General features: G+C 45.2%; 1 protein-coding gene across 1 annotated transcript in view; it reads right to left on the bottom strand.

Moving 5' to 3' along the window:
• Positions 1–19,255, bottom strand: part of LOC117366498 — a 135,602-nt gene extending 116,347 nt beyond the window's left edge. Inside the window, exon 1 of the mRNA XM_033957882.1 lies at positions 19,091–19,255. Within this exon, the coding sequence (XP_033813773.1) occupies positions 19,091–19,255 (165 nt within the window). The remainder of the gene's footprint in view (positions 1–19,090) is intronic.
• Between the last annotated feature and the right edge of the window lie 7,389 nt (positions 19,256–26,644).

A 26,644-nucleotide genomic window follows, 5' to 3' on the forward strand; every position in this document is an offset into this window, starting at 1 on the left:
ACTTGCCCATCAGCAACTTGCATATCTTCCATTGAATGCTTTATGGGCAGGTAAGCTCTATCCCCATGTGCTGCGTTGCTGATGACATCATCAGTGATGCGGCAGAGGAACACCCGGGTGTAAGAAGGCCACGATGCAGCCTGTGCTGCTGATGCTGCCGTTTGTTACCAGGTATTTTGGTCTTGCGGTCAGGGTTCGGCTGGGAGGGAGAGATGAAAAGGTCAGAGGGGGAGTGCGCTGCGGCAGTGGTGGGGGATGGGAGGGATAGAAAGATGCTGCATGGGGGGATGGGAGGAAGGGAGGGATAGAACCTTCAAGAGTTCTGCTGCACAAGGGATGGGAGGGAGGGAGGGATAGAAGCTGCAAAGGGTCTGCTGCACAAGGGGAGGGATAGAAGCTACAAGGGTTCTGCTGCATAGGGGGATGGGAAGGAGGAAGGGAGGGAAGGAAGGATAGAAAGATACCGCACAAGGGGGTGGGTGAGAGGGGAGGAAAGATGCTGAACATGTGAGGGAGAGAAAGGAAATAGCAAGAAGGGTCTTGGTTTCAGTGCCTGAGGATAGATTCTGTGGAGAGGAGACATAGGATTATCGCTGGGTTTTACTAAACGGTGGTAGAGGTTTCTAACAGGCTGGCGAAGTAAATGCTCCAATACTCATAGCATTCCTGTGAGCGTCAGAGCATTTACCTCACTGGCCTGCGATAGAAACCTCTACTGTCATTTATCAAAAGGAGCCCTATGTTTGAAGCAGTCTAGAACTCAGCTATTTTTCTTTTGTTCCTGTTATTAGAAATTGTCTTCTTTTTCTCCATTTATAAGCTGGATCTCAGCTACCATTATTGTATGAATTGATATTCGTTATTCTTTTCTTCTTGTTTGTTTGGTTTTGGTTTTTCTGTACAAGTATTCTCTTGATTTCACTTCTGTAGCTTATTTTTAAAAAATATCTTTCATCACAAGTCAGAGCTGTATCAGCTTGTTTGGTATAATTAATCTGCAAGCACGCATTGCAGCAAAATGATTAGCATAATTCTTTGCCTCAGGTATTTGAGCTCTGTTTTGAGTGGTATTTGAGTGTTGAAATAAACTTGTTTCCTGGCCTCAGGCCCTGGCCTCTGCCTGTGATGCAGCTCATCACCCCTGTTGCACAGTTTGAAGTCCAACACGCTTTGTCACACCCTAAAAAGGTAGCTTTTGCTTTGCCTCTTTGCTGGACAGATACGCTAGGTCATCCACTGACAACTATTTGTATTGCAAGCAACCACCTCCAAAAATGATTTTAAATTATAGTGGAGAGGAGCTTCTTTTCTTATACAAGCATCTCTGGCAAGAGCTTAACAGTGCCCCCGTCCCCCGAAAAAGATGTAGGTCTAGATTCACAAAGCAAACCGATCGTGTACCGATCGGTTTGCGACCCCTTTGCGACCAGATTTTCCTCCTGCACTATTCACTAACCTCTCCTATGATCCGCTTCAAATCCGTGCATTCAAATGAGGGGAAACGAATGCAAAGTAGGCAGGGACGCGATTCACCAGTTGGGCTGGCCGATCAAGAGTAGAAGCAACTGCTGGGGACAAGTCGCACTCGTCTCTGCTGACTCTCCTGCTCCATTGCCACACTGCACTCTGCCCCAGTCTTCCACTGCCGCCCTGCACTTTGCCCCCGGAGGTTTTTTCCCTGCCCTGCTTTCTCCCCCATGTCCTCTCTGCTCAGAGCCCTGGATCTCTCCCGCCTTCCCTGCAGTGCGAGCCCGCGGGTTTAAAGCGGAGCTGCACGCCGCAGTACAGCACCGCTTTAAACCCGTAGGCTTACACTGCAGGGAAGGCGGCAGAGAACAGGAGAATATGGGCGGCAAGAGCAGGGCTTGGCTGGAAGGGGAGAGCAGGAGAGTCAGCGCGCTTTAGTTAAAAATTTTTTTAAAAAGTTGCAGCTGGGATGCACATGCGTCGGGATTGCAGACCTGTGATCTATGCCAGCAGATGGGGACATTCCTCCAATCGCCCCCCCATCTGCATACTGAGGGTTGGAGAATTCATCGGACCTACCCAGATCGGGCACGGATCGGTCCTGATCGGGCAGGTTCGTGAATCTAGCACTTTATTAGAAGTCTCTATAGCAAGATTCTTTCAAGATTCTCTTTTGCCCTCCCTTATTAATCAAGTTAGCATACCAATGCTCCTGAGCATAAGAAATAACACCAGCTTTAAACTGGGATTAATTTTTCTGGATTAACGTGTAGTTTATAGTGTTCACACCCAAGATGTGCTATTCAATTCATTTAATAATGAGGTGATTTGTATGTTTTGAAATTTGGCTTCCCCTCTGTCCCCCTAAAAAAACACAGAGCAAACAGACGTCTTCTTATCTCATTGGTAATCAAATGTACCATAACTCTAGTGGCATAGCCAAGGGGGAGCTCAGTCAGGCTTAGGCCATCTCCAGTAATAAGGAAGCCAGTACTTGGCCGGCGGGGAGGCTCAAACCCTGCCAGCCAAAGAGCTCCCCCCTGCCAGAGCCCAGACCACGCTGCCTGAGCAGCAGGAAGTCAGCAGGGAGGAGCCTGATGACTTCAGCTGCTCAGGCTATGCAGGCTGGGCTCTGGAAAAGGAACTCTGGCGGGACTTGAGCATTCTCCCAGCAAAGGTATTATGGGTGGAGGGGGGGCAATGGTGGTGGTGGTTGTAGCAGGGTTTTTTTAGCAGCAGTTGTGTGGAGATGAGACTGAGAGGAAATGTTTGCCCCCCAAGTCCACCCTCGAGCGCCCCCCCCAAAAAAAAAAAAAAAATCAGCCTTCTATTCAATGGGTTTTTAATTTCCTCAAGAGTCTCTCATGAGAGACTATCTCAAATGTTTTCTGAAAAAAAAAACCCAGATACACTGTGGCGGTTATTTTGGAAATATCTTCACATGTAAATAGCAGCTTTGGTGGGGGGGCGAGGGGTTTGCTATTTGCATATGAATAACATGAGAACCTAAAAGTTGCCAAACTGGGACAGACTGAAAGTTAATCAAGCCCAGTATTCTGTTTCCAACAGTGACCGATCCAGGTCACAAGTACCTGACAAGATCCTAAAAGAGAAAACAGATTTTATTCAGTTTGTCCCCAAAATAAGCAGTGGATTTTCCAAAGTTCATCTTAATAATGGTTATGTACATTTATGTACAGTTTTTTTAATTATTTTCTTTAGTTCGATAGAAACAATTTAGCTTTAATTTATATATGTCAATTTAACTTTAATTAATTAATGTCAATTTATATAATTTGACATAATTTTCACAAATTGCTTGCCTTTCTGTTAGCCCAGCCCAAACCAACCACTGCTCAGAACACATCATGACTTGAACAGCTGCTGTCCTGGCTTAGAGAGAACATTGTAGGTGGGAAAGATGGATGTCAGGGAAGGGACACACACAGATGAATGGCAGGTAGGCAGAGCAGAGAGGGAGGAATGATGGATGGATGACATAGGAAGGGGGCAGGGGTATAACAGTGGGTGGGCCATGGGCCCGCCCCCTCCACATTGGCGTCAAGGAAGCAAGTTGGTTCCCGCAGTCCAACAGGTCAGTCAACAGCAGCGAGCCTCTCCTCTGCCACTATTTACAATGTCTTGTTTCTGCTGGGACTTCTGGATTAGCGGCAGGCTGCTGCTGCTGACTCTGGCTGTTGAAACCGAAAAGTGAAGAGAGGGAGGTTCAGGAGCCTGCAAGAGAGACAGAGTTAGCTGTAAGTGTGGTGGGGGAGGGGGAGGGGAGGATAGAAAGATGCTGCACTGGTTGAAAGGAGAAGAGAAGAAGGATTTTAGGACATGGAGTGGAGGGGAGGAAAAGAGAGGCACTGTAAAGGGGTGGAGAGGGACAAGAAAGGGAAAATGTCACATATGTGGTAGAGGGGAAGGAAACAGATTGCAAGGAGAGGGGCAAGGGGGGAGAAATGCTAGGGAATAGAGGTGCATGGAGAGAGAGGGTGAAATATTAAAAAAATTATGGAGGAAGGGAGAGATCTTTGACCCAGGACACAAAAGAGGGGGAGAGAGATGGTGGATAGGGGGAGAGAGGCAGAGATGTTGGACATGGAAGAGAAAGGTAGAAAATGCTGTGTGGGGGAATAGAGAAGCGAAATGTTGGACCACGGGTTCAAGGGAGGGAGAGAGATAGATGTTAAACATGGGGGTGTATGAGAGGGAGGGAGAGATCCACAACTGGTGTTAACTTTTAATGTAGTGATTGTAATATGCCAGTTTTTGAAATTTACAGCTACTAGCTTTATATTTTGCGCAATACAGGGGGATATCACGTTTTCTCTGGTGTTGCATTGTGGCTGCTTGGGGATTCGATTTAGTATTTTTTCTCTGTGTTTCTATTTTTAATTTGTGGTTAGTTATTCTATACTGTGTGAGTCTGTCTTTGTTCTGCGCATATGAAAGAGACATGGTTTTCTGTTAGCATTAACTGTGCAGAATGGATCTGTGCTAATCTGGCTTCTTCCTGTAGGTTTATTGATGTTCTAGAATCCATTGCAATGCTTGGTGCTATTGTTATGGTAGGGTAGAATTGCTCTTCAGGTCCCGGGTAACATTTGTAGTGTTCTGGATTACTTCACAATATGCCTGTGACTGGATTTTGGATTTGGATTTAGTTCACATCTTTCTCAGTAATAGCTTAAGGCAAGTTTCATTCAGGTATGGTAGGTATTGTCATCATCCTGGATGGCTTACAATTTAAGTTTTGTACCTGATTCAATGGATGGTTGAGAGATTTCAAGGAGCAACAGTGACAACCCTGGTTCTCCACCTGCAGCTCTATTAGGTACAGCTCATACAGATAGCACATATTATCTATATTAGCTGTACCTAATCTTTGGTAACTCAACCCCTATTAAAGGCTAGCAGAGCTGAAGCATGGTTGGTATTTGGCAACCTACCAAAAACACTAAGGTTTATGGTTGCTAGTAACCTCAGGATGTTTGGTTAGTGCTGCCAAATATCTCTGTTTACATGGCCAACAGGAAGATACTGGACTGGCAAGCTAAGTATTAAACTATCCCCATATATTTCCAGAATACTGCAAATATTATTCTGTTCAATATGTTGTTTTGATTTTTTTATATATACATAATTCCCTGGAGTGCATACAGGGTGCATAAAACAATCGTTAACAGAAGTATTGTCCAATTTTTTTTAAGAGTGGTGGTCATACAGGGGGGAGCAGTATTCTTTTAAAGCTGCACTAAATATCCCGTATCTGAATTTATTCAGAGTAGGTTCCAAGTTTCTTTATTCTTTGATATACCTGGGAGGGGCCTGGGCCAATCAGAGCCTCAAGCCCTTCCCCAGATGCACCAGGAAGGGGCCTAAGGCTCTCATTGGCCCAGGTTAAGGCCTCTCCTATGGGAGGGGCCTTATGCTTATGGGGCAATCACAGCCTTAGGTCCCTCCCTAGATGCATCAGCAAGGAGCCTAAGGCTCTGATTGACCCAGACGCCTAAGGCCTCACTCATAGGAGGGGCCTTAAACAACCTGGGTCAATCAAAGCTTTAGGCTCCTCCCTGGTGCATCCCAGGATGCACCAAGGAGGGGAAAGCCCATTTTGAAGAGGCGGGCCAGCTGGTCGGAGGGAGTAGGCATCCCTCTGGTCAGCCTTCTAAATCAAGATAAGGGGGAGAGGGTGCTGGTGTTGGAGACACCGGGGGTTAGGGGGGTTGCGTGGCAGCGGGAGAGAATGGGCATCCCTCTCACTGCTGGGGGGGTTGCTTGGTGGTGGGAGAGGGGGAATCTCTCTCATTGCAGGGGGGGTGTTGTTTGTGGTGGGAGAAAATGGGCATCTCTCCCACTGCTGGTGGAGGGTCGCTTGGCGGTAGGAGAAAGTAAGCATCTCTCCCACTGCCGGGTGTTGGTTGGTAGCGGGAAAGAGTATACATTTCTCCTGCTGTTGTTGTGTTTTTGGTTTTGTTTTTTTTCTTTATGCGTTTATTCTGCACATGTGCTCATTGCTATCACCAGCGATGGGCACATGCAAATTTAGCGAGTCTTCGCTACTCTCCGCCAACCTCATTTGCATAAGCATTTTTGCTTTTTAAAAATTGCTACCAGAACAGCTGCAATAGCAGCCCGTCATTTTTTAACATGTTTTTTAAATCTAGGCTTTAATTGACTCCCTATCTGCTTCCGTATACAGATCAAACTCCTTTACTGACTTACAAGTGCATTCGCTCTGTAGCTTTTCTGTATCTCTCCTAAAGGGGAGAGTGTGGCACAGTGGTTAAAGCCACAGCCTCAGAACCCTAAGATTTTGGGTCCAAACACATGCTGCTCCTTCTGTCCCTGGGCAAGTCGCCTTTTCCCCCCATTGCCCCAGGTACATTAGATAGATTGTGAGCCTGCTGGTACTACAGACAGGTAAAAATGCTTGAGTGCCTGAATAAATTCATGTAAACCATTCTGAGCTCCCCTGGAAGAACAGTATAGAAAACTGAATAAATAAATGAAATCTCTTGTGGTCCCGCAGGGCAGTGGGGGTGGAAGCAACACCCACTCGCTCCTGCCCCTAGTGGAGGGACTCTTGGGGTTTTAGAGTCATGTGGGTCCCAGCCCATATTGTGTGCCAGGGCCCACATATCTATGTTGGTGCCAGCATCTATATTTCTGCTGACTTCTCCCCAATGCCACTCCCCGTAGCATCCCTGACCTGCCCACTTTTATAGCGGGTGGTCAGAGCCATATTTAATGGCACTGAGGACCGCTGAATATCAGCGGTTGGACGGCCCAAGTGACTGAGGCAGGCAGAAGCCTTTCCTTCCCACTTAAATCACTTTGAATATCAGGCAGTTTGTTTTTTTTAATTAGTTTTATAATTAGTGCTGTCGTTGTTTTTTTTTAATAAGTTCCCAAAAATTTTTTATTGAAAAGTTTTTCTTAACAAAATATCCAGACAGAAGAATATATACTTCAAAACATTTCTTATAGTATTATTAACATAAGCAAGGGATACACATGTATCCTAAACATAACCTACCCCTCCCTTTCTCACGTACAGAGAGTACAGATTCCATACATACCAATACATACATGTACACACCCAATCATTCATGACATTCAAACTTTATTACTTTCCACATTTCTTTTAAATGGGCAACCATACTTTATCAAATTTTGCTTTTTTACCCCTTTTTTCCATTATGGTTGCTTCATACTTCCCAACTACACAAACTTTCCATGTTCTCAAAATGGACTGAATGGCCACAGCTATCAATATAGCTAATAATCTTATATTATTCTTACTTATATGTACAGAAGTGTCGAAGAGATTGCGTATGTTAAGGGTATATTCATACATAACGAAATCTGTACATGACTCCATATCTGTTGCCAGAAGGCATGTACCGGTGGACAATAAAAAAAGCATATAATAATAATAATTTAATAATTTATTTCTTATATACCGCTATACGATCCAACGTGCTGTCATTTTATTATATGTTGAATTTCATGATTTTAGGGTTTGCGTATGTTATAATATTTTAGCTTATACTATCAGATTGCCCAGTGTTGCCTGGGTATTTATTTATCCCGGGTATGTATTTATTCCCCGTCACAAGTCTTGTATTCCTGTCCTCGGGTGTTTCTTGTCTACGCTGTTGTTTCATTTTTTTTAGCCTTTGATTGCATTTGGCCAATTGTCATATGTTCCCTTGGAGGCATTGTTACAGCATTGTTACATGTCACTCCCTTCCCCTCAACCACATGTCACCAGGACAGGATTAACCAATAGGCCAAGTAGGCACGTGCCTAGGGCCCAAAATGGTCAGGGGAGCCCAATGATGGAGGGCATCAACATTGTTTTTTCCAAATGGCAATGGGCCCCTCCAGCATTGATTGGCAACGCGGGCCACCCCCCAGCATTGATTGGCAACGCGGCTCCCCCCCCCCCCCCGATCGGCAATGCGGGCCCCACCCCGATTGGCAACGCGGGCCCTTCCCCCCATCGACGGAAAGTAAGACAAGCAAGCAACGTGGATAAGAAAGGCAGCAGGAACTGTAATTGTGTAAGCGGTGCTGCTTGCCCAAAGTTTCCCTCTGACGCAGCTTCCTGTTTCCGCCTGGGCGCATGGTGGGGTGGGGCAGGGGGCCCAGAGTAACTTGTGTGCCTAGGGGCCCTCGATGAATTAACCCTGCCCTGCATGTCACCCCCTTCCGACCCCCACAGTATTTGTTACCAGATAGTAAGTCTTATGTATACCAAGTTTGGTTGAAATCTGTCCATGCGTTTATGGATTAGACACTAATATCTGTCGTTTTTTATGTCAGCCCCTTCCCCTCCACCCATATGTCACCCCCTCCCCCCCCCCCCCCAATATTTGTCACCACATAATAAGTCATATGTGTATCAAGTTTGGTTGAAATCTCTCCATGCGTTTCAGAGTTATGCTGAGTATTCATCTAAGCGAGACCAAAAAACACTATGGGGTAGACAGTAAAATCTGTTGTTTTCAATAATTTTTACATATCACCCTCTTCCCACCCCCACAGTATTTTTCCCCAGATAGTAAGTCATATGTATGCCAAAGTTTGGTTGATACCTGTCCATGCTTTTATGGATTAGACACTAATATCTGTTGTTTTCGATGTCAACCCCTTCCCCTCCACCCATATGTCACCCCCCTCTCCCCCCCACACACACAGTATTTGTCCCCAGATAGTAAATCATATGTGTACCAAGTTTGGTTGAAATCTCTCCATGTGTTTCAGAGTTATGCTGAGTATTCATCTAAGCGAGACCAAAAACACTATGGGGTAGACAGTAAAATCTGTTGTTCTCAATAATTTTGCATGTCACCCTCTTCCCACCCCCACAGTATTTTCCCCCAGATAGTAAACCAAGTTTGGTTGAAATCTCTCCATGCGTTTCAGAGTTATGCTGGAACATACATACAATATTGCAAAAGGTGAAGTGGGGAAAATATAAATAAAGTAGTGCACAAAACTCCACTTAAAGGTAGCTGAGAATCTGCTCAAGTGGAAGAAAAAGCCTCAGGTTTTATTGGCAGAGCTCAAGCTCCAACCGCCACCTCCACATCATTGGCAAAAAAACTTCCATAGAGTGACAACTCGCTGCTGAGGTTTAAAAGGATTGAGGACTGAGATATTTAGCAACTGAAACCACAGTGAGTGTTTAAAGCAGTCTGTTATATTGCCAACTTTTCACAGCACTAAGCCGTTTCTTCAGGGCTAATATGACCTTGCTTGAATCTTCACCTAAACAAATTAATAAATAAGCTTCTGTCAAAACTTCACTGGCTTCCGGTGATTTCTAGAATTCACTTTAAATGTACCTGCCTAACATTCAAGATCCTACATTCCATTCTTCCTCCCCTAATCCCACTATCCTGGAATTTTTCGAGACCTGACACTACCAGATCCACCCAGAAACTCAAATAATCTTTCCCCTCATTAAAAGGTGTCATGTATGCAGATAAATTAGGGAAATCCCTTTTCTTCTAATTCACTGAGCTTTGGAACAACCTCCCTGCCCCGCTGCGGAACCTAGGCTCATTCCAATTATTCCGAAAGCATCTGAAAACCTGGTTTTTCTTCAAAACGTAAAGCTATCTATTTAAAATGTAAAGCTAGCTATCCTCTTCATAACTTCTAATTTCTTATTATGTCCTTCCTTCATTTATTGAATTACCTATAAACCGTGCCAAGCTCTATCTTTATGGAGATGATGCGGTATACAAACTTAAGGTTTAGTTTAGTTTCTCTTCCTCTCTCTCCTTTTTTTCTCTCTCTTCTTCTCTCTCTCTCTTCTTTTTTTCCTCTCTTTCTCTTTCTCATTAAAAGGCATCATGTATGCAGGTAAATTAGGGAAATCCCTTTTCTTCAAATTCACAGAGCTTTGGAACAACCTCCCTGCCCCGCCACGGAACCTAGGCTCATTCCAATTATTCCGAAAGCATCTGAAAACCTGGCTTTTCTCCAAAACGTAAAGCTATCTATTTAAAATGTAAAGCTAGCTATCCTCTTCATAACCTCTAATTTCTTATTATGTCTTTCCCCTCATTTATTGAATTATGTGTAAACTGTGCCGAGCTCTATCTTTATGGAGATGATGCGGTATACAAACTTAAGGTTTAGTTTAGTTTAGTTCACAGAATGACTGCGTTGTGCTCACGAGCTCACCATGAGAGTGGTTTCAGTTGCAAAATATCTCAGTCCTCAATTATTTTAAACCTCAGCAGCGGGTTGTCACTCTACGGAAGTTTTTTTAGCCAATGATGTGGAGGTGGCGGTTGGAGCTTGAGCTCTGCCAATAAAATCTGAGGCTTTTTCTTCCATTTGAGCAGACTCTCAGCTACCTTTAAGTGGAACATCCATCCATCCAAGTTTATGTATATAGATAGATTATTACAAATGTTTTGACACGTAGTTCAATTTTTTTTTCATTATTATTATAAACTGATATGAATGTCTGGAGTGGATGTGGTATATAAAAATAAAACTGTGTATTAAGATGATCACGAAGAATTTGCATGGCTCGAGTTATAACGATTGCCACATAAGGTCACATGAATTGGAGCTCTGACTTGCACATAAGACTGCTGTAGCTACAGGTAGGTCTTTTGAAGTAATGCAAACACTAATCTCTTGTTTATCCTAGTTATCTGTCCTAAATTGACTGCAAGTGCTCTTGAGCAAGGACTATCTTAAATGTGCTTATGTATAGCACCCGGTATGTCTACCAACACTGTAAAAATGATAATTAGTAGCAGTAGTAGTAGACTGAGCCAGGTAAAAGCAGCTCTGTCATGATGTTGGCATTGCAACAAAAATGAATGTTCATCACGTGAATTATGAGCTTAAAATATATGCAACGGCTTATGCAATGATTGCTTTCAATACTTCCTTTAAACCAGTTTCAACAAGTGCATAGAACTTTCTTCGTGACCTCAGCGACACCGCTCACCGCTCAAACCACCTCATAGCGGTTTCACGTCGCGTGTCTTATCGTCTTCGGTCCACTACCGAGGCATATATTTTCCAGCCTCCATCTTAATTGTTATATTTCTAAAATGTCTTTAACTTCTATGATATATTTTCTCTATTTAGAAAATGGTACACCAATCTTAGCACGCACAGGACATTGGTGCACCGGCAATTCCACTCAGTCAAATGCGCGCGACAAGTGTGCGCATGAATGGAATGGAATTGTCGGGGCGCAATTGTAAGTGTAGGGGGGTTGCGGTAATCTTTTCATTTAGAGCGCATTGGCATTGAGCACCCCACTAAGAGCGCGAGAATGTGTAATTGTAAAAGGTTCCCCCCCCCGCACACCCGCATCATAGCGAGAGCGCAAGTAGTAATGGAATTGTAAGTGTAGTCGGGGGTTCCCTCCTACACCTCCCCGAACGAGAGCACCAAGCCACCACAAATGAAAGTGGGGTGTTCCCCCCCTCTGAGAGAGGAAAACGGAAGGAATAGGGTGGCGCACATGTGCTCTGCGCACAAATGTTGGGGCTGGATTGTTGGCGCGCCAATATCCAGCGCGCTTTTGATGGGTCACCTTAGAAAATATATAGTAGAAGTAAAATAGATTTTGTAAATACAGTGGTACCTTGGTTTACGAGCATAATTCGTTCCAGAAGCATGCTCGTAAAGCAAAATACTCTTATATCAAAGCGAGTTTCCCCATAGGAACTAAGGGAAACTCGCTTGATACGTTCCTACCCACCCCCACCTCTGAGGCCAGCGGCGCTGCTCTTAAACCCCTCCCCCCCCCGAGAATCAGCATTGCTCCCTCCCCCCAAGTGATCTGGCACCCTCCCCCCTGCGATCCGGCACCCTCCCCCCCGTGATCCAGCACACCCCCCCCCCCGCACGCGTTGCACCCCCGCCCACCGCGATCTGAAATCCCCCAGACCCACCCGAACATGCTTCCTACCCCCATCTGGCCACCGGCACCGGCACTGGCATGTCCTGTGCGTTGGTGCCGGTGCCCGAAGATCTGGGTCCTCTTCTTTGCTGGGCCTTGAGCATCTGCGCATGCTCAAGGCCTGCGAGTTCACGCTTTCTCCGAGATTCTCGGAGATCTCAGAGAATCTCGGAGAGAGCATGAACTCGCAGGCCTTGAGCATGTGCAGATGCTTAAGGCCCAGCAAAGAAGAGGACCCAGATCTTCGGGCACCAGCACCAACGCACAGGACATGCCGGCGGCAGTGCCGGTGGCCAGATGGGGGTAGGAAGCATGTTCGGGTGGGTCGGGGGGATTTCAGATCACGGTGGGCGGGGGTGCAACATGAGCGGGGGGGGGGAATCGCGGGTGGGAGGGTGCAGGATCGTGGGGGGCTTCGCTCGCAAATCAAGGCAAGCTCGGTTTCCGAGGCGCCGATTTTGCGAATGTTTTGCTCGTCTTGCAAAACACTCGCAAACTGGTGCACTCGTAAACCGAGGTACCACTGTATAATAATTAAGATTGGAGCTGGAAAATATATGCCTCGGTAGTGGACCGATGATAAGACACGTGAAGCTAAACCGCTATGAGATGGTTTGAGCAGTGAGTGGTGTTGCTGAGGTCATGATGAAAGTTATATGTACTTGTTGAAACTGGTTTAAAGGAAGTATTGAAAGCAATTATTGCGAAAGCAGTTGGATGTGTGAGCTTGGGAAATGAACTTTATTATCTACTTAAAAATAAATCCTAAGCAAAAGCAAATGCCAGTATAAAGTTAACATCAGGAGTTGAACTTAAAATATATGCGTCATTCGCTCAGCAAAATACTCAACCCCCCCCTCAAAAAAAAAAAATGAAATATTTATCTTTATTTAAGTTTTGGAGCCCTACAATGAGTCAGCGGTTACACTGTTGAATGGTTTCAGAAAAGGTCTGAGGATTCCATGCAGACTCATTAGTCACATCACCTGTTACAAATGACTTTTTTTTTTTTTTGCTAATGTCATCTACATTAAGCATTCTACTGAAATGGAACTGGAATATACAGCAATATCTTTCCTTGAGTTGTAATTTCCTGTGCTTCCTGGAAACTTTCCAATGCTTGTTCCTCAGTTTGAAATCTTGTATTATTATGACAAGAGTATGTCAATTGTTCACTCGTTTACTCTTTCTAAAATTACTAGGCCTAGGGGGGCATGCGATGAAGCTACTAAATAGTAAATTCAAAACAGTCCGGAGAAAATATTTCTTCATACAACGTGTAATGAAACTCTAGAATTCATTGCCAGAGAATATGGTGAAATCAGAAATTAGCTTAGCAGGGTTTAAAAAAGGTTTGGATAATTTGCTAAAAGAGAAGTCTATAGCCCATTACTGAGATGGTTTGGGGAAATCAACTGCTTATTCATAGGATAAGCAGCACAAAATCTGTTGTATTACTTGGAATCTAGCTAGGTACTTGGGATCTGGCTTGGCCACTGTTGGAAACAGGATACTGGGCTTGAAGGATCCTTCAGTCTTTCCCAGTATGGCAATTCTTAAGTTTTTATGTGAGCCAGGTATAATATAATCAAGCTATTGTGACATCACTGATGAGGCTGGCTCTTAGGCATTAATGGAATGAGGCATTATGACATCACAATCTCAGCTCTGGAATGTTGGGTTTCTGCTAGGTACCTGGGTTGGGACCTGGGTTGGTCACTGTTGGAAACAGGATACTGAGTTTGATAGACCTTTGGTCTGTCCCAGTATGGCAATTCTTATGTTCAATATCTTTATTTTATTTTAGGGCTGAACTCTATAAATGGCACCTAAAAAATCAGTGCCAAAAAATGCTTACTGTTAGTCTGTAATCCATGCTTAAAGTTAGGTATCTAATATAATAAAACGCTAGACGCGCATGCGCACTCAGATCTGCGTGATCTGAAATCCCTGTTCCGTGAGATGTATATCCGTGGCTTTGCAGACGTGCGCATGCGCGAGTCCCGAGCCTTACTGCTTCCCAGCCGCAACCGTTGCACTCCCTGCTCTCCAGATCGCAGTGTACTGGGAGCTAGGGAGAAAGAAGGGCTCAGTCTTCGTCGTCGTCTTTGCCCCTCCCCCCCAATCCCCGTTGAGCCTCCCACCCGATTTTCTCTTCTCGCGGTCTGGCCGGCTACCTTAGTCCCTTGCCGCCGCCACCCCCTTCCCTTCCCGCGGTCAACAAACCTCTTGGCTCGAGCAGCGGACGCAGCACTGTAAATACGCTGCTTCGCGGCCTCTACTGCCCCGATTTGCTCTTCCGTGTCTCTGATGACGTCATCAGAGACACAGAAAAACAAATCGGGGCACTAGAGGCTGCGAAGCAGCGTATTTACAGTGCTGCGTCCGCTGCTCGAGCCAAGAGGTTTGTCGACCGTGGGAAGGGAAGGGGGTGGCGGTGGTGGCAAGGGACTAGGGGAGCTGGCCAGACTGCGAGAAGAGAAAATCGGGTGGGCCACGAAGAGACAGGGAGGAACTGGGAAGAAGGAAGAGGAAGAGGGAAAGGGGCCTGCTTTGGGGGAGGGGTGTGCTTGGAGGCACACAGCTTTGCTTGGGGGGGGGAGACAGAAGGGGGGCCACGGAGAGACAGGGAGGAACTGGAGCGGGAGAGGGAAAGGGGCCCGCTTTGGGAGAGGGGTGTGCTTGGAGGCAGAAAGCTTTGCTTGGGGGGGAGACAGAAGGGGGGGTCACAGAGAGATAGGGAGGAACTGGAGCGGGAGAGGGAAAGGGGCCTGCTTTGGGGGAGGGGTGTACTTGGAGGCAGACAGCTTTGCTTGGGGGGGAGACAGAAGGGGGGGCCACAGAGAGAAAGGGAGGAACTGGAGCGGGAGAGGGAAAGGGGCCCGCTTTGGGGGAGGGGTGTGCTTGGAGGCAGAAAGCTTTGCTTGGGGGGGGAGACAGAAGGGGGGCCACGGAGACACAGTCAGTGAGGAACTGGAGGGGCAGAGGGAAAGGGGTCTGCTTTGGGGGAGGGGTGTGCTGGGAGGTAGATAGCTTTGCTTGGGGGGGGAGACAAAATGGGGGGCCACGGAGAGACAGTCAGGGAGGAATTGGAGGGGTAGAGGGAAAAGGGTCTGCTTTGGGGGGGAGGGGTGTGCTGGGAGGCAGACAGCTTTGCTTGGGAGGGGAGACAAGGGGGACCATGGAGACACTGTCAGGGAGGAATTGGAGGGGTAGAGGGAAAGGGGGCTGCTTCGGGGGAAGGGGTGTGCTGGGAGGCAGATCATTTTGCTTAGGGGGGAAGACAGAAGGGGGCTATGGAGAGACAGTTAGGGAGGAACTGGAGGGGGAGAGGGAAAGGGGGCTGCTTTCTAGCACCCGTTAATGTAACGGGCTTAAAGACTAGTGATTTATAAAATAGCACATCATGCTTAATTATAGGAGAGGCCATTTACACCCATTGAACTGTGGTACAAATGCTGATGTGTAAATTTAAGCAATGAATGCCCCAAATCCGCCCATTTCCACATCTCCTTTTTTGACTCGCATGTAAAATTTCGATGCAGATCCCGAACCTAATGTAAATAAGGGAACCCAGGAGAGGGCCGAGAGTGCTGTGCCCCTGATTGGTCCAGATGAAAAAGGCAGTGCTGAAGGAGGAGCTGGCCAATCAGGGGACAAGATGGGCCTGCTCGAAGAAGGGACCAGAAAGCAGGGCAGTGAGAAGCCATGTGACTGGAGAGAGAGGGAGCAGGCAGGCCCTGAAAGAGCAGCAAGCAGCGAGGAACGAGAAGGACCAGTCCAGGCACGTGAGAGAGAAGCAGTCAAGCCGGAAACAGAAGAAGAGCCACCGGCTGGAATGAAGAAAAGCTGCAGGCTAAAAAAAAAAAAAGGAGTTGCAATTGGAAGAGGTGATCCTTTGGAGAAGCTGAAGGGGCAGAGGGGCTGAAGTGAGAAGGCCTGTTTGGAGAAAGAGAAGAGGGGTCTGCAGAAGAGAGAGAGCCTGTCCGCTGAGACACTGCGCTACAGGGGAGAGAGAGAGAGAAAGAGCCCAGCTGGAAGCAGGGAGGAGAGCTGGGTGTGAGAGCCTGAGGAGAAAGGAGAAGAAGCCCAGGTGAGCACCAAGCAGCTGCACATCACTCCTCTGAGAACTTTGCTTTGAGCCTGCCCCCCCCCCCCAACTCAAGAATTCTGCTTAAAGTCTGTTTTAAAGTCTGCCAGTGGTTGTAGTCAGTGCAGGAAGAGTGGGAACAGCCAACTGAGATGGACATAGCAGATACTGCTGTTGGGTGGGCTAATTAGGACCCCCCCTCTTAATTTTCGTTTGCATTTAGTTAGCCTTCCCTCGCTCTGCCAAGTCCCCTGTTTGTTTGTTTTTAGATCAGGGTTTTCCTTTATTGATTTGTTTATAATCAGCGTAGTAGGTGCTCCAGAGTTCCTGAGTCGACGAGCTGACTTCAGCGGCCAATAGAGACGCAGACGCTGAGGATCATGGTACCCAAGGCAAGACAGCTGCAACATTTACAGATACTCTACTAGACAGGTAACACTATGTGCACACAGATGCACTGTACTAGGCCACATTCATCCTAGCAATATACACTTCAGATCTGTGTATTTTTTTTATATATATATTTTATTAAGTTTCAAAATATTACCAGTGCAATGTACAAAATGATAAGCAGACATTAAAGCGTAAACGCACATACCACTTACAAGTATCCATACAGAATCATTTTATCCCACTACCCCCTTTCTAATAAATAATCATCATAAATATGAAACATTTTAACCACCCTCCCACCATGGATGTGCATAGAATTACCAATTAAAAACCAAAAAATATCTATCCTGTAGTAATATAAGATGTCAGTGGGCCCCTAACCAATTTAAATATATTACTATGCCCTAACATATCCGCATTTATTTTCTCACTCCTATATATGGAGCATAAATTTGCCCACCAAAAAGAGTTAAGTTAAGACGATCAGCATTCTTCTAATTATGTGTTATCATCTGCATTGCTACCCCAGTCATAATTATGACAAGATGACATTTATAGCAATGTATAGGGGGTTTAATGTGTAATAATGTACCACATATGACTATCTCATATCTCAGATCTTTGTATTTAAGTTAACGATGATGTGTATTGTAGGGTATCTGTCCTAAGGGATGTGAATTTGCTGACACCTGTAAGGGAAGGAGAGGGGTGATTCAAGATATTTGTGAACAAAGAACCATTGTCCTAGCATGTAGGGGTGACCACCACACAAGTAGGGGGACTTTAACTATCTGAGGATAGAAACCCCAATTGTAGTCAGTTGAAACACTGGGTTTCAGTAGTCATAAATGTTTAGGGATAGACGTGTGATATAGTTTATGTCTTGTAGCATTTAACCTAAGTTTCTATGAACTTTAAATGGTAAATACCTTTACCTTTGTAAACATACCAATCGCTGAATGCCATCCAGCCTTACAAATTGGTACCTACCCTGAAGAGCTTACCTAGAGCTCTTCACAAAATTTTGCTCAATAAACTTTATACTTCTTTTCTTGTTGAATCCATTGTTTGCGTGGCGTTATTTGGGAACCCTGCTAGGTACCATGACACTTGCACCAACTTATATCTAGAGGTAGCTATACCACTTCACCGACAAGGGGTCCACACTAAATTTACACATGTAACTTGTAATTAATTAATTAGTACCAATAATCACTTGATAAAATGCCAATTATTGGTGCTAATTAGCTTGTTCAAAGTTCAATTGGGCACGTCACCTAATTTGCACAATTTTTAGCGAATTTTTTTTTTTTTAGAATCAACCTTCTATCTTAAAAACCCTCCCATCCACCCTCCCTCCCTTTACTGGAAGTATAACTTGTAATATCAGATCTGATAAAATAGATTAATTTATGACAACTTCAGTTACCTTGAATGTGTGTTACAAAATCATCTAATGGACCCCAGATTTCTTTAAATGTTCCATTTGGGTGGGAAACGCTATGTACATACTATAGATTTGAAAAAATTCTAGCAGGACAACTTTTTTATCAGCCCAGATGGCTCCATAGCCTACCAGGACCTCTTACTAGAATTGGAGACCTTGGCATGCTAGTCTAAAATCTCATTAAAGATTTTGGATTTGATTTTTAGATTTTATCACTCACCTTTTCCAAATCTAAATTCAAGGCAAGTGATTAGACACAAACACTAATATTTTTGAAAACTGAGTTGGACTCTACACAAAATTTACATTAGTGTTGAGACATATCACTGAAGAGATATTGCTGCAAAGTACATTATCCCAGGACAAGCAGGTAGCATATTCTCACTGATAGATGATGTCACTGACGGAGCCCTAGTACGGACCACTTTAAGTGCATCGTCACTTTAAGAACTTTAGAAAGTTCACGATGGCCCGAACCACGCTTGCGCAAGTGCCTTCCAGCCCGAAGAGGGCGCACGGTCCTTCAGTTTCTTAGTTTCCACAGAGCTAAGACGTCGTGTTTGAACAGCTGTTGAAAAATTTTCTTTTCGCTGCCTTCCCGCTCTCGAGGTTTTCTGACTTTTTAGTCAGTTTTTCTTTTCTTTCATTTTTAGTTAAAAAAAATTAATATTTTTAGTTTATTTATTTTTTCTTTTATCGGTCGGTTAGGCTTGGTGGGGCCTTATGGGTTGCCATACTGTTTTCTCCCCACCTTATGGCTGTTTTTCCATGCAGGTTTTTCCTGCTACATTTCCATCAGCGCGGTTGCTTTGCTGGGGAAATTGTCTTCACAGACATCCTTCTTTAGTTCTAGCAATGTCGGGTTCTCAGCCTTGCCATTTTCTTCTTCCTCTGCTGTTCTCTTTGCCAGCGCATTTTCATTCCTCAGAAGCAGTTTTCTGTCGGCGCTGTCAGGAATCCGGCATCCGCCGGCATCAGTAATTTGGTGCCTAGACTACTTCCGGCACTGTTCTTCCAGCCTGCACCGACATTGACGGGCCCGATCTTCTCTAGGTAAGTTTGCTTGCAACTTTCTCTTTTGCGCTTCAGGTCATTGTAGCAGTGAGTCAAGTCTTGCTGACCTCGATCAGCCCCATCTCTGACACCGATGGTACCGGTTCATAAGCCAAGGGTACCGGTGTTTTTGATTTCCAGCTCTGCTTCGATATCAATGAGTACCTCGATATGGGCATACTCGTTTTGGAAGCGTGGAGCGACACCGATGGTACCAGTTCTTAGACCAACGGTACTGGTGTTTTTTTCTTTCTGGCTCCGCTGTGATATCGATGAGTGCCTCGGTACGGGCAGACTCATCATAGAAGCGTGGAACGACACCAATGGTACTGGTTCTTAGACCCATGCTACCGGTGTTTTTCCTTTCGGGCTCCGCTTCAATATTGATGAGTACCTCGGTACGGACTCATCTTGGAAGCGTGGAGTGACACTGATGGTACCAGTTCTTAGACCTGTGGTACTGGTATTTTTTCTTTCCTGCTAAAATTTTTTCCACACCGATGGTACCGGCGATGCAGCCAGAGGTACCGGTGTTTTTCCTCTTTAGCAGATTTTCTTTCATGTCGACATTATCATGTTCAAATGTATTGTCAGTTATTATTATCGACTTCGGGTACCCATCCGGTATCAGTTCTCGACACCGATAACACTTTCACAGGAGGCTACTGCGTATAAAGCGACACCGGTCTTCTTTAACGTTGCCGGTGTCGGTGTTGATTTGGTATGGGAAAGCCTTTCAGTCATTAAAGTATCTTCAGCATTCGACACTGACTCCCTAACATCGATTCTGTATAGTTTGAGATTGAATCTCTGAGATCAAGACCCCATATGTCTCTGAAGCAGTGGGTTTTTTACCACATGCTTCTCTTTCCACTTCAGTAGGCTTCAGATTTTATTTTCCCATGATTCCTTAGGGGAATATCTACTTTTTGTGCCATTCCTTTGGAAGTTACCTTTGCAAAGTCGTTCCTTTGTTCAGGGTTTTTATTTTCCTTGACCTCTACACAAGGATTTTTTGCTATACCTTTAGAAACACTGAGGCTGTTTCAATAAATCCCTACTGGTAGAGTCCACTCTACAGGCTAGTGTGTAGGCCTCTGTCTGGGCAGAGTGGGCTAGGCTAGGGATCGATTGGCTAATCGACTTCCTAGATTCCTATTCTGCCTTACTGGTTCAGTAACCACTTTACTTGGCATACATTTTTTCCATGTTACTTTTCTTTGCTTACACGTGTGGAGGGGCATAATAAAAAAAAATGTCTAAGTCCCCTTTTGGCCTAAGGCCTTAAACGTTGAAAGTAGAAGCAGGGAAAATGACCATAATTAAAAAAACATCCAAAAGGAGATTTTTTCTGATAATGGCTTGCCTCTACGTTCAGCTGTTTAAACGCCCAGACCACCACACTACGTCTAAACTTATACCCCATAATGAACCTAAAAAACGCCTAAGCCCCAAACATCCAACACAAGGGTTTTTAGGCGGAGGAGGAGCCAGTCCTTCGCCTACAAGCTGGATTCTGTAACCGGTGTCTGTCAAAAACAACACCGGTTACAGATTTCACCCTCCCCCCCATGACATCGGGGCAAGAGGGAGTCCAAGCCCTCTTGCCCCGCGGCACCCCCGAACCCCCAATGAAGATTGGGGCAAAAGGGAGCCTAAGCCCTCTTGCCCCATGATCCCTAACCCCCCCCCAATTATGTTCAGGGCAGGAGGGAACCCAAGCAAATATAAAAATTATGTGAATATCACTCATATACCCCAATATACTCATATAGCCACTATAGTTGGGGTATATGAGTGATATTCACATAATTTTTATATTTGCATTTGAATGTTTGAAATTTAATTGGTACTTGAGTTATTGTACTTTATTTTAATGAGAAAGATTTTTGCTATTATAGACAGGAATTCCGGTATTGGTGCTGGCACTGGCACTTTTCATGAGCATACAATTTGTTATCGTACTGTAGTTATTTGTTTCTCAGGGTCTGGGCAGATTTGCACATTTAGCACAATTTGCACATTATAATTCTTTTAAAGGATCCTCATATTTATTTAGATTAACTTTTAGATGTTATACATTAACTTATTTAATTTAAATGTTTTAGTATTTATTAAATTTGAAGTTTAAAATTATGCATGTGTAAATCTTTAACCACTATTCACATACTTTCTTCAGTCTTTATAAATTTACCATATTTATTGTGTTGGTTTAGTCTGTGATGGGGTATTTGTTGGTTATGTCCTTACATTCCCCTTGTTCCTGAACTACAAGCCTGTATTTTTTCACTTGAAATGAATGATTTTGTTTATAGAAGATGGTCACAGATTTGATGATGTATGAGGCAATTCTCATTTAGACGTACGTCTGGTGCTAGTCACCTGTGAGACTTAGCCTGAGCCAAAAGGTCCCATGATTCATGGTGGGCTCATACTGATATCTTTGACCTTAACTTCATTACTGTTCTTGTATTTAGTACAGTTACAGACTTCTGGCTCAGGCACAAGGGGATTTAGCCAATTTTAGGAGTAATTTGATATAGTTTTTATTGGCTATATATCCTATAGGGTTTTCTTTTTTGCTATAATTATGTTGGCCGCATCTATCCAATTACACGGCCTTCTGTTTTTTCTTTTCCTGAACGTCTGGTTCATCAAGGCTGTTTCTTTTCAGGAAATGGCTTGAGCATCCTCTCAGACCATCTCTATTGTTTTGGTTCTAGGCTTTGAAATTAAATTCCATGTAATTATGTCTATAAATCATTGGGACAATCCTAGCACCACTCTAATGAGAGCATTTCTTCCTCCCGTTCATCTTCAGATTCTTATCTGTCTGTGTCAGCAGTTGCTTCCTATGAAAACCATCTTTGCCAGTCACATGATGGTTTTTTCTGAGCCACAGGGTTTTCAACTGTTCATGTTCCACCACGGGTTGGACCACATTTTTGCATTCCTCAATGGATTCTTGCTTCCCAGTAGTTTCAGGCGACGGATCGTCTCTCAAAGTATGTATATCTTTGACATCGTCTCCTTTAAAGTTGCTTCATTTATGGATGATCTCTTCTAATCTCTACAGAGGTCTTCTTTTTTATTTGTTCCCTCATCATATGCTCATCACGCCTAACGCATCGTTTTACGCATGTGGGGGTTCATATGGACGATCTGCAGACTCAGGGTCTTTGGACCGCCAGGAAATGGAACATTTCACATCAGGTTCCTAGAACTCAGAGTGATGTTTTATGTTCTCAAGATTTTTTCATCATCTATTCTGCTCTCAAGTCCTCCTCCTTTGCACGGATAATCAAGTAGCTATGTACTACATGAACAAGCATGGAGGCACGGGCTCTCTCCTGTTTTGTAAGGAGGCCCAGCATATCTGGACATGGGCGACAGCTTGCAATCTGCTCTTGGGGAGTAAAATTCCCTAGCAGATAACCTCAGCAGAATTGTCTGTCATTGGGGCACCACACAAATGGACTTATTTGTGACTCCTCACAATCACCAGTTGCCCCGTTTTGCTCCCTTCTCTGTCTGGCAGCAGATGTTTTTCTTCTGGATGTTTTCTATATGCATTCCCTCCATTTTTTCTCCTGTTGAGCATTTTATTTTTGCTCAAGAGAGAAGCAGCCGCCATTTTCTCTTTGCTGCATGGTGGCCCAGGCAACATGGATTTTCCCTTCTCCTTCAATTCAGTTTCAGGGAGACCTTACCTCTTCTGATATTTCTTACTCGGTTTACTCCGACTAAGAAGTCTTTGATTCATTCCAATCTGCAATGATTTGCCTTCTCAGTTGATTTTTCTTGGGTTACGTCTTTCTCAGCCTGTTATCCAGCACTGGCTGGAAGAACTAGCAGGGAGCGAAGAGCAGGCAGGCAGAGAGCAGAAGGGAAGCAAGGAACTGCAAGAGGAGCCGAGGCAGGAGGCAGAAAGGAGCCGGAAGCGAGGGGCAGCGGCGAGAGTAAGCACCGCCCACCCCCACCGCATCGGCAAGGTTAGAGCCCGAACTCCCCCTTAAAAGGGGCGGAGCCAATGGCACACGCTGCATTGAGCACCGGCTGGAAGAACTAGCAGGGAGCAAAGAGTAGGCAGGCAGAGAGCAGAAGGGAAGCAAGGAACTCTAAGAGGAGCGAGGTAGGAGGCAGAAAGGAGCCGGAAGCGAGGGGCAGCGGCTAGAGTATGCTCCGCCCACCCCCACCGTGTCGGCAAGGTTAGAGTCTGAACTCTACCTTAAAAGGGGTGGAGCCAACGGCGCGCAGCCATTCGGCGCGCAGCGAAGGCGAGCAGCAAAGGCTTTGCAAGAGCGCCTTTGCGAAGGGCCTCAAGAAGGGCCAAGTCACTGCCCCAACGACACCAGGGAAGGACAGCAAACAGGCAGACAGAGAGTGATAGAGGCCACCAGCAGCAGGCAGAGAGAGAGAGGACACCAGCAGCAGGCAGAGAGAGAGAGAGAGAGGACACCAGCAGTAGGCAGAGTGAGAGAGGACAACAGCAGCAGACAGAGAGAGTGAGAGAGGACACCAGTAGCAGGCAGAGAGAGAGAGAGAGAGGACACCAGCATCAGGCAGAGAGAGAGAGAAGACACCAGCAGCAGGCAGAGAGAGAAAGAGAGGATACCAGCAGCAGGCAGAGAGAAAGAGAGGACACCAGCAGCAAGCAGAGAGAGAGAGAGAGAGAGGACACAAGGCAGACATAGAGGGCACTTACATACATACTATCAGCAGGTCACACGTAAACTGTTAACTGTTATCTTAAAGTAGGAACGACAATGGAAGCAGAGGGAAACCAGAAGATGAGCTTCCTAGTATTCTGCACAGACTGTCAAATGTATGACTACCTCCTCTCGGGGAGACAGTCATATGTATGTGGCCGGTGTCAGGAGCTGAAAAGCTTGAAGAAGGAAGTAAAGCGACTAGAGGACAAGATACAGGAGCTAGAAGGACTTTACTCTACAAAGGACCCAATCAGGACATCTGAAGAATTCATGAATGAGAGACACATTGAGGAGGAGGTCAGGGAACTCGAGAAATTCATTGAGGTAGCATACAAGAGGAAGGTGGAAGAGAACAAACTTCAGATGAAAGATGAAGTTACACCAACACCAACAAGGAAGGCAGAACAAGAAGCAGATGACCTCAAAGAAGACACCCACAGAGGAATACTGCACAAGGGGGAGAAAATGGCTGGTCCATGCCCAGAAGAAGAAACAGCGAAGCACACCGAAGACATAGAAGAAGAAGCAGCAAAGCATTCCAAGGACATTGACCTGAGATCGAAGCGAAAATTAAAGAAAGGAAAGTCAGCGATCCTAGTGGGAGACTCGATCCTGAGGCATGTGGACAGCCACATAGCAGCAGGGAGAGAGGATTGACTGGTGACCTGCCTCCCAAGAGCAAGAACCAAGGACATCATGGACAAAATTGGAAAGATCCTGGAAGGAGCAGAGAAGGAAGAGACCACAGTATTGATCCACATCGGGGCAAATGATGTCAGCAGGAGAGACTACAGAAGAAGCACTCTGATAGTTCAAGATTCTGGGAAGGAAGCTGAAGATGAGGACTCAGAAGATAGCGTTCTCAGAAATCCTACCAGTACCGAGGGCAGATGTGAAAAGGCAGGAGGAACTACAATCAATAAATGCATGGATGAGGAGATGGTGTGAGGAAGAAGGGTTCCACTTCGTGAGGAACTGGACAACATTCAGGGGCAAGAACAAGCTCTACAGGAGAGATGGACTGCACCTGAGCACGGCGGGAACTAGACTTCTAGCAAAAAACGTCAGGAGAGGAATAGAGCAGGCTTTAAACTAATAAGAAGGGGAAAGCCGACAGTCGACCAAGTGTCAACGATTCGGAAGAAGGTATCCCATGAAGATACTAAGGGGAAAAAAGGCTGGGAAGAAACAATGGACAAATTACAGGAGCTGACTAACACAGAAGAGGAGTTTAGAAGGATTGTAGTACGAGAGAAGAAACTAAAGACCGAAGCACAGGGAAAGGAAATGAAGATAAGAAAATACCAGGATCTAAATTGCATATATACTAATGCAAGAAGCCTAAGAAACAAAATGGGGGTAATTAGAAGCCATGGCCAATGCAGAAGACATAGACATCATTGGAGTCTCTGAAACATGGTGGAATGAAGAAAACAAATGGGATACAGCACTGCCGGGGTACAAGCTCTATCGCCAGGATAGATCAGGACAAAAAGGAGGTGGAATAGCCCTATTCATAAAAGAAAGCATACATTCAACAAGAATGGACACAACAGAGACGACCAATAACCTGGAATCACTATGGGTTAAAATACCGGGAAGGAAAGGGCCTGAAATAAAGATGGGCCTATACTATCGTCCACCCGGGCAAACCGGAGATATCGATGAAAAAATGGAAGCCGAGATGAAGCAAGAATGAAAAAGCGGTAACATGGTTATTATGGGAGACTTCAACTATCCCGAGATAGACTGGAGTCTTGGAAGCTCAAAATGTGCTAGGGAGACAGAATTCCTGAAGGCTACACAAGATTGATTCATGGAGCAGCTTGTTAGAGAACCGACAAGAGGAAATGCCACTCTGGATCTAATCCTAAATGGGTTAAGAGGTCCTGCAAAGGAAGTGGAGGTAGTGGGACCGTTGAGAAACAGTGATCATAATATGATCAAGTTCAAGGTCGATTTAGGAATACCGAAAGGAAAGAGAACCATAGTGACAACTTTCAACTTCAGGAAAGGAAACTACGAAGCAATGAGGGAAATGGTAAGGAAGAAATTCAGGAACACTTCCAAAAAAATGACAAATGGTAGAACATGCCTGGTCTTTTTACAAGGACACAGTGAGTGAGGCGCAAAATTTGTATATCCCCAGATTCAGAAACTACAGACCGGTGAGTCTGACCTCAGTTCCGGGGAAAATGATGGAAGCACTGATAAAAGACAACATCGATGAACATTTTGAAAGAAACAAACTTCTGATAACCAGCCTAACGAACCTATTGCAATTCTTCGAAGGAATTAACAAACGGATGGACAGAGGAGACCCCATAAACATCATATATCTAGATTTCCAAAAAGCCTTTGACAAGGTACCCCATGAACGCCTGCTTCGGAAGAACCATGGGGTGGAAGGAGACGTACACAGATGGATCAGAAACTGGTTGGCGGGTAGGAAACAGAGGGTAGGAGTGAAGGGCCACCACTCAGACTGGAGGAGGGTCACGAGTGGTGTCCCACAGGGCTCGGTGCTCGGGCCACTGCTATTTAATGATCTAGAAACAGGGACAAAGTGTGAGATAATAAAATTTGCGGATGTCCCTTGCTCACGACACCAAACTATTTAGTGGAGCTCGGACTAAAGAGGACTGCAAAGAATTGCAAAGAGACTTGAACAAACTAGGGGAATGGGTGACGAGATGGCAGATGAAGTTCAACTTTGAGAAATGTAAAGTACTACATGTGGGAAGCAGAAACCTGAGGTACAGCTATATGATTGGAGGGATGTTATTGAAGGAGAGTACTTGGGGGTAATGGTGGACATGACAATGAAACCGATGGCACAGTGCACAGCGGCCGCTAAGAGAGTGAATAGAATGCTAGGTATAATCAAGAAGGGTATTACTACCAGAACGAAGTAAGTTATCCTGCCGTTGTATCGGGCGATGGTGCGAACTGCATCTGGAGTACTGCGTCCAATATTGGTCGCGGTACCTTAAGAAAGATATGGCGTTACTCGAGAGGTTTCA

The sequence above is a fragment of the Geotrypetes seraphini genome, chromosome 1 (assembly GCF_902459505.1).
Source record: "Geotrypetes seraphini chromosome 1, aGeoSer1.1, whole genome shotgun sequence".
Lineage (NCBI taxonomy): Eukaryota > Metazoa > Chordata > Amphibia > Gymnophiona > Dermophiidae > Geotrypetes > Geotrypetes seraphini.